Source organism: Tyto alba, unplaced genomic scaffold (genome assembly GCF_018691265.1).
Source record: "Tyto alba isolate M040663 unplaced genomic scaffold, T.alba_DEE_v4.0 Super-Scaffold_9, whole genome shotgun sequence".
Classification (NCBI taxonomy): Eukaryota; Metazoa; Chordata; class Aves; order Strigiformes; family Tytonidae; genus Tyto; species Tyto alba.
In genome coordinates this window covers 22,007,919-22,022,264 of record NW_024881330.1, presented here as the reverse complement: position 1 = coordinate 22,022,264, position 14,346 = coordinate 22,007,919, and the positions used below count along the sequence as shown (strand labels likewise).

At 35.2% G+C, this 14,346-nt stretch overlaps 1 protein-coding gene across 50 annotated transcripts in view; it reads left to right on the top strand.

Moving 5' to 3' along the window:
* RIMS2 (regulating synaptic membrane exocytosis 2) overlaps positions 1-14,346 on the top strand; it is a 483,921-nt gene that overhangs the window by 300,646 nt on the left and 168,929 nt on the right. For all 50 annotated transcript variants that reach the window (XM_042785735.1, XM_042785734.1, XM_042785736.1 and 47 more), the window contains 2 exons: positions 9,670-9,826; positions 14,054-14,170. In XM_042785735.1, the coding sequence (XP_042641669.1) occupies positions 9,670-9,826; positions 14,054-14,170 (274 nt within the window). The remainder of the gene's footprint in view (positions 1-9,669; positions 9,827-14,053; positions 14,171-14,346) is intronic.

Genomic DNA, 14,346 nt, shown 5'->3' with positions numbered 1-14,346 from the left:
GCATAAACTGAATTGCAAGTCTCTGTAGAGACGAGCTTTTGCAAGTAAAAGAATGCAGACTGCATCCTTGAGAAGAAAAACATTTATAATTGTTATCATTATGCAAAATATAGCAAGATGTTTCAGGAGCAGATAAGAATACAAATAAGATATTTATTCAGAGGATAGTTAGAGCCAAGTAGTTTATAAAAAATGGTAACAACCATTGAAGACATTATTATTGAACTTACAAAAATGATTCAGTTTTTGAAGAATGAAAAGCAATTATTCATTTTTGTTTCACTTCTCAAAACACCTGAGGAGTCCTTTGTTCAAAACAATTCTTTCACTGTCATTTTGCAGCCTTCCCTGCAGAGGAAACAAAAGTCCTTCTCTCTACTTGCTCATAATGTGAACTGAATTTCTATACCTGTTGATGATTGCTGCTCAAAGCAGATACAGGACACACAAATACTTTGGTTACAGCTTGAAATCAACTGCCTATTGAAAGACATCTTACAGCATTAGTACATAGAGTGGATGACTTTTACCCCAGGGTTCTTCCTTGAGTGAAAAATAGCTTAGTATCTATGTGTCTCAAAAATTCCCCCAAAATTGGAAGTGAAATTCAAGCCATGCTAAAACAGGTCTTACACTGACCCCTTAGGTGAAGGGGTCTTTAACCATTTTCCTTGTCTTTAAACAAATGAGTTGTATATTATTTGCAACTTTATGCCTACAGTTCTTAACACAAGAATTTTTATTATAATTCTTCAAGCTTTTCCATGTATTTTAGTTTAATTCTTAATGTATCAAAGGCAAAGTTTAGTAATACTTCTACTGTTTTCAGAAAAATGTCTTTAGTATCATTTCCTCCGCTGACAAAGCATTTCTTCAAACATCCGAATTCTCTCAAATAATATGTTTTTTTAAACACTAGTTTAATACTTTTAAATCACTCCACTTTGAAAGTAAAGATGTAATTTAATTTAAGTTCTATTTTCAGATTATTGGTAATTATTAGTAGCATACACTTCTTTGAGTAAAGTTAAGCAAATATGAACTCAAAGTGTTAGTTCATGTTCTGCCACAGTCCGAGTATCTACAGAGTGACAAAAGCATCTAATAGCTAATGGAAAGCTGCAAGGAAGTTGCGTTCCTATCAGGGACTCTCTTGGTGGATACTTCTCACGTAAGGCAAAGCCTACTTGGGATGAGTTGCGAATGTGGTGACCAGCACTTCTAAGAAGAAAATGATCCATGAAAGGACTGGTAAATTCCAATTGACAGTGTCAAGACAAGGCTAATTTGGAGGGTCTTGCTGGACAGCAGAAAATATACTTGAGTGTATACTTAAATAAGAAGAAACATCTATATAGTTTGTTTTGTTTTTTTTTTTTTTTCAAGCTTTGTATGTCATACTGGGTGTAAGGATAGAACTGAAAACTCAGTTAGCTCTGGTTTATTAGTGTGTCAGCTCTTCATGTGCTACCAATCAAAAGAATTGTCTCAAATATGATGGGCCCATACATACCATTAGTGCAGTAGAGCTAAAAACACCTCTTGAGGAACTGAGTTGCTATGCGGCAAGTAACCAGTTGTTCTTATTGTTCCCACTGGTTCCATTCACTATGTATTCATTCTTCTCATATTTGTAGAATATTTTGATGTAAAAAAAAAATCTCCGAGACTATGCATAATGGATCTCCAATTTTTAGAGTATTCAGATATTAATAATTCAATTTATTTGGTCAGTTACTGTCAGCAGTTTTTCAGAGGACATCCACGTTCTGCATTTAGATGTTCAAATCACCATAGAAGCTGAGCACATTTGTATAAAAGAACTGAATTGTCTCCAAAGTGCCCATATGCGAAATCTTGGTATGTTAAGCATTTCTGGCAGTTTGATTATGTAATTGTTTTTAATTAGTGCTTGTTCTAAGCCAAACCACAGTGAGTGTTAAAAATTAAATATCTGATAAAGACAAAGCTTGACACCTCAATCAAGTACAGATGTTAAAGTGGAGAAAATGCCACAGTATCAGTGTCTGAAACAAGTCAATTATTTTGCCTGTGATGAATGGCGATTCTAATATTGTTTTTCTAGAACAATTTTCATACAAAGAGTTTCTCTCAAGTCAATCAAGCAGCAAGACATCTAACTTAAAAGCTTCATTAGTACCTTTCAGGATTTTTGTTAAGGTTGTTTTAGTGCCATTGATGTGAGCCTCATATTTGGACATTTGTGGTTTTCTGTAATTTTGTGACTGAAAACAGCAGAATTTGATAACAATTAATTAATTAATTAGTATTTACTGAATATGTAGCCTACGTAGCATAGTATTAATACAGTAAAGCCATACTGTGTGCATGAATACTTTAAGTCAAATGTGTTAATATTCTCTCTTAGAACAGATAAAATTAAAACCAGCTCAGAGGAAGCTATCTTTAGTATGCCTTGTAAAATCTCTCATTTGATGTGTATCATAGTCTTTAATGAAACCCTCCCATAAAAAGAAGGTGGTGGCACTGCAGATACCTTTGTCATGTGCCCATCTTTTAAGTGACTGCAGCTCACAGTTGTTTATTGCTAATTATCTCTATACTGATTATCAGGTTTTGTGTGCTCTGTATATTGATTTAAGAGGCTTGCCATAGTTATGGACCCTTTGATTCTGTGGTAATGACTTAATATTTATAGCTGCAAGCAGATTCCAATGTTTATCCTATTTTTACTACTGCTATAAATAAATACTTGCTTTGCGCAGTAGCAGTTCCTTGGTCAAGTTTCACTTATGACCTGTTTTTACTGTCTAAAACTTCTTTCCACAAGAAAATATTTTTACTCTCTTTCTCTAACCTTATTTCCAAGGCATGGAATATTTTTGAAATTAGAAGTTAAATCATACCTTTTTCTGTTGAGAATGTCACCATAATTTTTGGAATGTCACCTGTCTTGAGAGAGAGATTAATGTTTCAACTCCTGGGCAAGCAAAGACAGCCATGTTCTAGAGAGAATTCAGTTCTCATGTTAGGAGTATCAAAGTTACCACTTCATATCCCATGGTCATTGAATCATCAATAACAGCTTTAAAGTCTTTTTGGGATTTAGAAGAACTCAAGCAGTGATTGCTAAACGTATTTATTACAGTGTTGGCCACTTCTGGGGTGTATGGATTGGTGCTGGGCTTATTGTTAAGCCTCCCATGTAAGCTTTGTGTTACTGTCATCTTCGTGAAGCTTTGTAACTGAGGAGCTGGCCCATTGCTCTCTCTGCGTCTCCTGTGGCTGCAGGGTAATCACAGATGGCTTCTCTTTCTTCTGTAACTCGTGAGTCACTGAAAGGCACAAATTTCTTATATACAGAAGTATTTTATTTGATAACCAGTAATTGCAACAAAGCCATTGAAATTCAAGTGAAAGATGTTTGAACCAATTATTTCGGTATCAGCAGAGTCTGAAGATACTTCATCTTGTGAAGCTCATGCTTAAACAATTGCTTAAGTACTTTTTACATTCCTGCCATACCCCACTGTATCCAAGGTGGTCTCTTATACCTTCTAAATTTTAGGTTGAAGTCCCATACCAGTTGAAGTCTCAAGGTAGACTCTAGTGTGTGCTAACTTTTTGATCTCTTTTCAGGTGGAGAAAAAAAATCAGTGCATAGGTGGCATAAAGACATGGTGGATCCCACTGGCTGGGCACACAATATGTGCTGTCTCTGTGATTCAAGCACAAACAGCTGTTTCATTCTGGAACAGTAGTGGTCATGCTAAAAAAAGATAAGATATAATTAACTATACTTTTCTTTTAACTATACTATTTTGATCTCTAGGTTCAGAAAGTAAAATGAACATTACACTGGCCCTGAAACTTGGAAATCTGAATTTAATCTAAAAATGAAACAGTAAATAAAGCAATAAACAAATGACATTTTTAATAAAAAGCTAATATTTTTAAAAATTTCTCCACTATTATAAGTGAGGAATGCTTGTTTATAAATAAGTACAAACATTTGAAGACCAATGAATCATTAAACTGTGATATACTGGGACCAAGAGCCTTCAAGACAGGTACTGTACTGTACTATTTGATCTGCCACAGTTGCCTTTAGGCAGACTTGTTTAAGTCCAAAACTGATCAAGAAACTTGCTAAGCTCTTACCCTTTGGATGTGAAAATTTTGTACATGATTATACTTTTTTTCTCTGAATGTGTTTCTCAAAACTGGCATAGTCTGAGTGACTAGTCAGCTAGCTCCTACATAAACCTAGCAGTTTTCTTAGATTCCCAGGAAATAAACAGTTTTCACCTTATTCCTATTCAATTATTTTTAAAAATACTATAAGATACATTATGTCAGAAGAAAATGCAGGGCTTGATTCACGAGTGGGTGGAAGCATCTTCCTTGCATCCTTGATTTTGGCAACTATGTTCAAAACTTGGCATCCTCTGTGAGCTGTATCTACATGGGTAACGTCCAAAACCTTCATGTGTAAACAACATGAAGGTTTTGGATCATTTTCTGAAATACTTGATTTTCATCATGCATTCGTACAGCTTAAATATTTTCCTTTACAGCTTAGATTTTGTTCTGGCTGTAGTATTGGAATGATAATGACCATACCCAAGAGACTTAAGAACCTTACTGGATGTATCCTGAAACTCTTTTCTCTCCACATTAAACATGTTAGTATTTTCTGGTATTGCAACTTTATAGAATGGACATCTTTATTGAATAAAAGTATTAAATCCTACAGACGTCCACAGAAACTTGTGTTCTGTGAAAATCTGATGTGGCTATTTTCAGTATGAGATACATTCTATGTTGCTTTGACTCCTAGCTAGTAAAAATACATAGTGTGAAATAAGGCAGAGAGCTACATTAACTCTACAAAACTGAAGGATGAATCTGGAATTGACTCATGTTAGTGGGTTGCCCTACTGAAGCTGGTACTTCTCAATGTGTGACCTGTTGGCAAAAAGAGAAGTTTGTAAATGTAGTAGGCTTTGGTTTAAGTGAATTAATTATAAATTTCAAAGTTTTTTTTCTGGCAACAAAACATAGAGAATATTAATCTGTTTCTTCAGACATGGCTTAACATATCTAGTTTTGTTAATGCAAAATTATTAGGAGTGGTGATAGTTTCTGCCTCTCTGTTATAAGGAAGCACTACATGTGTTAGTTACCAGAAAGCCTTGCATGTCTGCTTCCAATTTAATGTAAAACATTTTTTGATCAGGCTTATACTTGACAATTTAATTAGATAGTCGTATATTTTGATTTATTGCAAAAATAATGTGCAAGTGGTCAATTACAATAACAAGTTAGAGCTGGAGGAGGTTTCTTCCTTCAAAGTAATGAATTTGCTTATGTATACAGATTTAATAAATTAAATTATTTTGATTTACCAGTTCTTACTTCTTGGAACTTTTTAGATAGAGTAGGTTTTGGTTTGTGTTTTAATATTTGAATTCCTTACCCTTCACTATGTTCATTCAGGTAGAATACCTTATGCTATTGCTCATTCCCCTTGTACTTCACGGTCTGTACATACCAAATATTGTATAAAACTGCTGATTTAAATGTTAGATTATTTTTAAAGGATTTTCCCATTTCTTCATATTGCTGCTCTTCATCATGTTTTTCATCTCCAAATGCTACAGATGCTCCCTATGTATGCAGAATACTAAAAGCCATGTCTGCGTTTTTTATATCTATAGATAGGGATTATTAGGATAATAATATACAGTACTCTGTCATATGTACTTGTACAGTAAATTATGTTTTTCATTTCATTATATATAAGTTCATAATAACTTGCTATTCACATGTGTGGTGGGTTGACCCTGGCTGGATGCCAAGTTGCCACCAAAGCTACTTTATCACTCCCCTTCTCACCTGGATAGGGGACAGAAAATATATCAAAAGGTTCATGGATCAGGACAAGGACAGGGAGAGATCACTCACCAATTACTGTCATGGGCAAAACAGACTCAACTTGGGGATATTAATTTAGTTTATTACTAATCAAATCAGAGTAGGGTAATGAGAAATAAAAACTAAATCTTAAAATACCTTTCTCCCACACCTCCCTTATTCCCAGGCTCAACTTCACTCCTGATTTCTCTAACTCCTCCCTCCAGGCAGCACAAGGGGATGGGGAATTGGGGTTGCAGTCAGTTCATCAAACATTGTCTCTGCTGCTCCTTCCCCCTCAGGGGGAGGAATCCTCACACTCTTCCCCTGCTCCAGCGTGGGGTCCTTCCCACAGGAGACAAACTTCTCCAACATGAGTCCTTCCCACAGGCTGCAGTTCTTCATGAACTGTTCCAGCGTGGGTCCCTTCCACAGGGTGCAGTACTTCAGGAATAGACTGTTCGAGTGTGGGTCCCCCACAGGGTCACCAGTCCTGCCAGCAAATCTGCTCCAGCGTGAGCTTCTCTCTCCATGGGTCCACAAGTGCTGAAGGACCCTGCTCCAGCACGGGCTTCTCACAGTGTCCCACCCTCCTTTGGGTGCACCTCCTCCCCATCTTTCTTCATTGACCTTGGGGTCTGGAGAGGTTTTTCTCTCACATATTCTCACTCTTCTCTCCAGCTGCAACTGCTGTTTTTTCATCTTCTTAAATACATTTTTCCAGAGGTGCTACCACCGTCACTGATGGGCTTGGCCTTGGCCAGCGGCGGCTTTATCTTGGAGCCTTTTGGCATTGGCTCTATTGGATACGGTGGAAACTTCTAGCAGCTTCTCACAGAAGCTGCCCTTGTAGCTGCCTGCTACCAAAGCCTTTCCACACAAACCCAATACAATGTGTTTTCAGATTATACCTTGCTGGAGATAACTTTCTGTTTTTACCAAATGTATCAACTTGTCTTTTAAGGGTTAAAACCTTTCTGCCATTTTAAGACTACTTTAGAAATTTGTTTATTTCCACTTGCTCTTTACAATACTTTTCAATTAATATAATCAGCAAAAATAACTGATATACCCTTTCCCAGATTTTTCAGTTTTTTAAAGAAAATATTGAACATTGTTGGCATAAGTTGTTCACTGTGAAATTAGAAAAGCTGTGGTTTGCATTGTAAGGATGCTGTTTGCAATTAATCACCTATTGTCATGGTGAAAATACAAGACTTTCTAAATTATCCCAATTTCAGCTGGGCTTATTTGCAGAAAATACAGATTTGGCGTATTGTTTTATTTCAGTATATGGTATGATATAGCATAATAATTGCTGGTTGTTTCAGTACATTTCTTACTCTGTACACAATGCCTTTTAATCAGTTCAGTGAAGCACATAGCTTGTTGTCTTACTGATATATTCCATAAATTAAATTCAGTAAAATATAAAAAGTAACACTTAAGAATAGAGAAAATAACTTCCAGCCTATCCAAAAGCAGTCTGCAGAGCTCTCACTGGTGGTCTTAACTCTCAGAATTGCTTATAGCTCTTTTGCTCTCTGGGGTAGCAGATAGTGGCCTACAAAGCTCCTCACAGGTCTTTTGTATTCCCTTGGTTGCTTATTTCTTACCTGTAGAATTTTTCTTTTGGTGATATCTTGACCAGAGTATTCAGAGAACCTCCAGAATGATCCCCTTGATCTTCTTGCCTCTCTGTGCTCTGCAGTGCATTTCATGTTCTTCCAGATTCCAGGCAAATTAAAATATCTCATATGTCCTCTCCCTGCTTTCTGTAGAAATGCTGGTTTTACCAATAAGTAGTTCTCTCTGAATTATTTTTGTATTGAGGACATTTGTTTAGTGTATAAAACTGGCAAATATCTCATGGATTTACTTAATTAAGAAATTTGTTACTGCTTTTTTACATTTGTTTTTATTTTTTATTTTAACATTAATGAGCTTTGAGCTATTACTTTAGGTCTTTCTCTTTTGGTTGAACAATTGCAGAATTGCAGTCTACTGATTTCCAGTCTGACTTGCAAAAACTTTATTCAGACATCTTCTATACTGTACTGATTAGTGAACAACAGTTCAAACACAGGTAGAAATCCCCATCTCTCTTGTGATGATTTCACCCAGAACTGTGTTGCACTGGTCCTTAATATGCTTTATCAGTTTGTATGCTAATAAGTGTACATGGGATGCTGATAAGTGTACGTGTCTATAATAATCAGTTTATACATGGGAAAAAAGTGTGTAGTTCATTACTGACTCTCAGTTGAGACTACAGGTTTGATTGCTTTGAAGTGAGGAGAGACTCTCTGATTCTCCACATTGTTATATTAATGTAATGTAATGTATTGACGATGTGCTATTTTTCCCCTTTAAGTACACACACATCGACACAGACAAAGCATCTTACACCTAAACATAGGAGAAATAAGTTATTTATGAATCAGAGTGGTTCGTATATATCTTGGTCCTAAGGCTGTACAATGAATATGAATACTTGGAAGTATTGGACATGCTTGGAACCATAAAATGAACCGAATTAATGAGGCTTTGCTTAGGTGCTTACTAAACATTTTCTAGGAATAAAACTAAGAACACTCTGGAGAAGAAGAGCAAATACTATTGGACTCTCGGAAGATTGTCATGGGAAAAGAACTACAGTACTATGAGCCAGAATTTTTCCAGTGCCAGGTCGATATCTCAAAATATTCTTTACGTGGTTACTGTTTTCAGAACAAAAAGTCAGTTATATCAGTTGTCATAACCACCAGGAACTGTCTGAAGACCTATTTCTGCAAAACATTATAATCAGATTAAGATTTGCAGTTCTTCCATTTCTTATCATCATATATTAATTTGATCCTCACAAAATTTGTGGAAACTCAACCCAGGACAAACTTCTTTGAAATTACTGTATATCTGGCATCTTTTTTTCGCAGAGAATATTGTACCCAGGGATAGTGAATTCAACTTTTTCAGTTAGATGCAAACACTCACTTCAATACATCCAGATTTTAAAAAGATTTTTATTAAAAGTCTATGTAAAACATCCATGTGGTAGCCTTTTAATCTATTGTAACTGTGAAGGCTTTTGATTAGACCATTTATGCCTTCTGTTATCCTAATTCAAGATTAGATTCAGGATGTAAACCGGTGTCTGAGTGGCCTTAGCTTGTATATTTGTGAAGGAATCATGTTGTTTAAGTTCAGAACTGAGAGTGGACTCTGGAGTCATTGATTCATTGTTATTTTAATTGTGTTTGAAATTCAAATTTTTCTTGTACCCGAAGTCTGTATTTAACCTCATAGTAGTTTCCTTTCCCAAAACTTTAAACTGAACTTTGAACTAGTTTTTAATTGTAGACCTTTCTGTTTGAAGTATGTTTTACACAATCCTTACAATACAATTTTAATTTAAATAGCACTAATCAAGAAAGAATTCCATTTTATTAGTTTTATCATTAATGCATCATATTGACCACAAGTAACTGGTAAATTTGGATATTTTGATTATTATAAATCCTGAGTTTGGTGAATTGCAATTTATTTCTGTACTTTAAAAATATAACTATAGGAACTATAGCTGTACTTAAATTAAGCATAACAACAGGATTCAACTTTACGTATGTATTTTTTATTACAAAAATCAAGAAGACAACATGATAACATTCTTGATCAAATTCCATCTTTTATCATGAATCTAACTACTACAGATATGGTAGAAAATTAAAAAGTGCAATTTCAGATTCATTTAATATTTGCATTTCTTTTTAGATTATCGACATAATGGGAGAGATCTTCAAAGTTCAACGCTATCAGTGCCAGAACAAGTTATGTCATCTAATCATTGCTCTCGGTCAGGGTCTCCTCACCGTGGAGATAGTATAGGACGGACTAGATCGTGGTCTCCCAGTGTCCCTCCCCCACAAAGGTAAACCGTTATTTAATTATGCACGTATATAAATTTAAGTGATATTGATGCTGTGACAATACTGGAAAGAATCTCCACACTTTCAAAATGGCAATGAATTAATTAAATCTGATGGAATTATGTAAAGCAAATAATGGTTTTCCTTGCATTATACTAATGTGCAAAAATTCATTTAATTATGTCTTATTTTTCATCAAAAATTGGTACATTCCAATCTAAGGAAAGAAAAATATTTCTTCAGATTTTCACTTTCAAGAGCTATTTAGAAGGTGCCATGTTTTATAGCATGTGATGGTTTGACATTTTCTCAGCATTCAGTTTTCAGTGGCTGTTTTCAACCCTTTTGTGTGTGTAGAATGAAGGTTCTGGGAGAGTCATACTTCCTGCCTGTAGTAGCTTGATTTCTACTATTTATTTTTTTAAAACTTTTAAAGAATAAATAAATGCACATACAATTTTATACTGAAAAATGTCAGCTCCTGATCTTAGAAGGCCTTTGATAACTATTTATCTTGTGAAACAAAGTTCAGGGCATTTCTTCCAAAAACTAGTCATTTTGGATAATGACTACTACTTGATTGAATATATTGTTTAAGCCAGAATTAAGAATTTTCCTGCATGGGTAAGCTTTCTTATGAGGAGGCAGAAGGATAAATGTAAGGGGAATGGAGACTGTTTTCCAGCATTTTTGTCACTATGTATGGGTAGGATTCCAGCTGGTGTAACTCAGCTGGAATAAAAGGGGAAGTGATCTTCTTTGCTCATAATGTTCACAATTCCCATTTAATACTGAAGATCTGGTATCCAATATTTCCTGTCGGGCATATGTGTCTATCTCTTTCTTCTAGAACCATTCTGATCCTCTTGAGTTCTGCTTATTGAGTTCTCTTATCTTTTTTCTTATCTTAAAATTCTCTTGACTTCATATTCTTCTACTTACGTGTTTACTTACCATTTCCTCTAACAGATACAGACTAAATGATACCCTTTTCCATTAGTGAGCTATTAGGATCCCAAATTATCCCACATCAACACAGAGAGCTATCAGGCAGAAACTGTAAGTTTCTACTTGAAATCTAAAACCATATGTAAATACAGCCTGACTTTAAATGAGGCATAAAGAGCAGACACAGAGGAGCCTATTCTGATTTCTACTATACTGATTTAATTCTAAGTAATTGCTTATGCTAAATCTCCTGGGGTTATTTGTCTTGGATATAGACATAAATATGAACAAAATCTCTTTATGTGTGTGTGGTTTTGTGTGTGCATGCGTGCTGTGTGCATTTTGGTCAGAACTTTTACCCAGACTAGTAATTAATACTTGTCTAACACCATTGAAAAACCTTCTTTTCATTTCTTGTAATTTTGCAGTTTTTACATGTATGAGATGCTTCTTGCTTCTTGACTTTCCTAAAGCTAAATTTTTAAATACAATTTTGAATTTATAGAGGAAGATGTTTCAGCTGTTTCCTACAATGTCACAATCAAATGCATTATTTATGTAATATTTCCATGCCCACACACCAAATAATTACTTTGAGGACTTGTCGAGCCCAGAGAATTGAGTTGCAAGAACTTGAAAGTTTGTAGAAAAGAAGCATAATCATTGCGTTACAGAAATGTCTTTTTTAGTTCTGATGAAAATCCACATGTGCTCAGCAAAGCTATAAGCATTATTAATCACATTTGCAAGACATTTAGATGCTTTTGTTATACATGTGTTGCTGTAGACACGTTCTAACTGCACTAGGCATGCTGCACACCCAGAGATCTCCCAGTTAATGATTGATGCCTCTGCAGGCAGGAGCTCTTGGGCCACAGAAGTGCAAGTTGCTCTTATATCTTAGAAACCAGTCATTCTACTGCATTTTAATAGGCTCCACCAAAGCCACATTGCATAGTAGCTGACAAGAAATTGTTACTGCTCTTGTAACGTTTTCAGCTAATATATTTAATGGACTGTTATTCTCTCTGTGCATCAGAATGGAGTTTATACTGTGGCAGGCACTGGACAGCATTGCGTTTAGCTTTTTCTAAGATTGTGCATTTGACAAAACAAGATGGAGATGACTCTAGAAAGTGGCTAGGCTGACATGGTGTGCCAAATCTAGTAGGATGCTAATTATTCTCTACCATTGCCACCTGTAATTACACCTTTTCACCTGCTTACCTGTTATTTGGTTGTTCTGTATGTGTTCTGTCAACTGCAAGAAAGCTCCAAAGGAGTGAAGACAGATGTTGTGAAAGCAAGTTTTCTTATAGAACAAATTTCATTGGAGAAAGGATGTAATTTTCTGTTAAGCAGTAAATCTGGCTGACAAAGGCATCCTTAGCAGAGTGAAGCAGAACTGAAATAACAGTAACACTTTGAAGTAGAAGAAATACAGTTATGTAGATGTTAAAAAGCAGCATGGAGTCAGAATCAGATATAATACAGAAATTTAAAGAAGAAATTATTTATTTAGAATGATAAGCCGATAATACAATCTTACAGAAAGTGATTTAAGCAGACAGGATGGTACTGAGTTTTCAGGACTAAGGCTTGTAATAAGAGTTTAGTCAGGAATTTTGATTGTGTGGACAGACAGTAAAGTTCAGATCTTTGGGAAGATTTGCAAAGAAATGACATTTTGAGAAAGCTTAAATGTTTCAGTCAAAATAAGAGATGAATAAAGTATGATGATAATACTTTTGACAGAAAAAACCTCAAGATTTATTTATTTTTAAAAATCTGAACATAAAGAAAAATGCCAGACAGAAACTAGAATTGAGAAAGGAGGAATGAGAATGGGTTGTTGGGAAAAGTAAAAAAAGTTAACAAAGAACAGCAGAGGAGCCCTGTCAATGTCCATTTTAGAGTACAAATATACATGGAAGAGCCCAATGCCATAAAAGCTACACTGGATTTTCTATCATTTTGGTATAAATAAGGCAATTAAAACATGTACAGAGAAGACATTTCAGGAAAGAGAAAAATTATACTAACTTTTAATGTGTCAAATACAAAGCTTACTAACCAGTGTAGGCTTTATATTTGGTTTCATGAAAGCCAGAGGGGAGAAATGCTTTATGAGATATGAAGTACAGCTGAAAGCAAAAGTTTATGTGTAATGCAACATCTTCATAGCACTTATATGCAGAAATAAACAAGAGCATGGCAGCAGCAGTGAAGGATACACATACAAGTTAACACTGATCAAGGATTAGCAAATGACAAAGGATAAGGATGACAGGTACCAAAAAGGCACACAGAGTGACAAGGGAGGACACAGGAACTGGGTAGTATAAAAGTGAAAGAAAATGAGGCCCACTTTAGAGAAGACTGCAGGAAAGGACAAGAGGCAGAAGAATTTATTTGTCTAAAATTGGAATTTATGTGGAGGGAGGCATGCAAATTGTTATTTTCAGATCTATACAAAACAACTATGTTTTAATTATCCAATCATTATTAAAGTTAACTGTTGTCTTTTTATTTTCCTATTCTTGTAGATTTGCTTTACAGAGCAGAAAAAGTTAAGTTAGTGTGTATCAGTAGGTATTAATGTTTAAACTGAGTAAAAATAGTACAAAACTGTAAAGGTGTTTGGTGCTCTTTAATGAAGCCTGCACTATGTGTACCATTTATGCCTAAATAAACAGTTATGTCTTTTTCAGATTCTGTGCTAGTGAGATTACAAAATAAACCTTCCAGTGAAAAACAATCATCTGGTGTTTAATTCAGATGACAATATTTTCAGTAGGCTGTACTCTACTGTAACAGCCAGACATTCTCATTCTGTCTTACTACAGTTTACATCTTTATAGTATAGCCAAACTGAAGAGCTTATGGAATATTCTTTACATTGTATGTTTCAGCTAGAAAGGAAATTTTCCTTGAAGGTACTAGTCTGGAAAGACCAATGAAATTTTGCCTAAAATCAACCTTTTTAATGGGGGGTGTGTGCGGGGAAAGCTATCTTCTCATTTCCAGAGTAAACTAATATTAAAACAAGAGAAAAAAAAAAAAATATCTTTATCATGGACTTAGAACCTTTTTCTGTAGGACAAAATATTTTTACTATGAGATTTAAAATAATGTGAGGGTAAAAGTATACAAGTATACAAGACAGGTCAGCTAATACATCTCATTACCACCATGTTTGCTAATAATTGTCTGTACAAACCAGTGAGGGGATGTGGTCCAGGCACACCCAGAACTCAGAATCTGGTATCTTTTATCCTTAGTCGGAATCTGGATCAGGGACCACGAGGGACTCGATCTACTGCTGCACATTACAATACCCTGAACCGAATGGATAGACACCGTGTTATAGATGACCACTACTCTCCGGACAGAGAGAGGTAAATATCTGACTGGAATTAGAAACAGCTGTAGCCTACAGTCATCAGTGTGAATTACTTCAGCATAGTAGCTCACTAAAGTAAATAGCAAAATTACTTACCTAGTCCCACAGATGAGCATTTCCCTACTCATTTATTCACCGGTTACATGATATACATTACAAAATATATAGTAC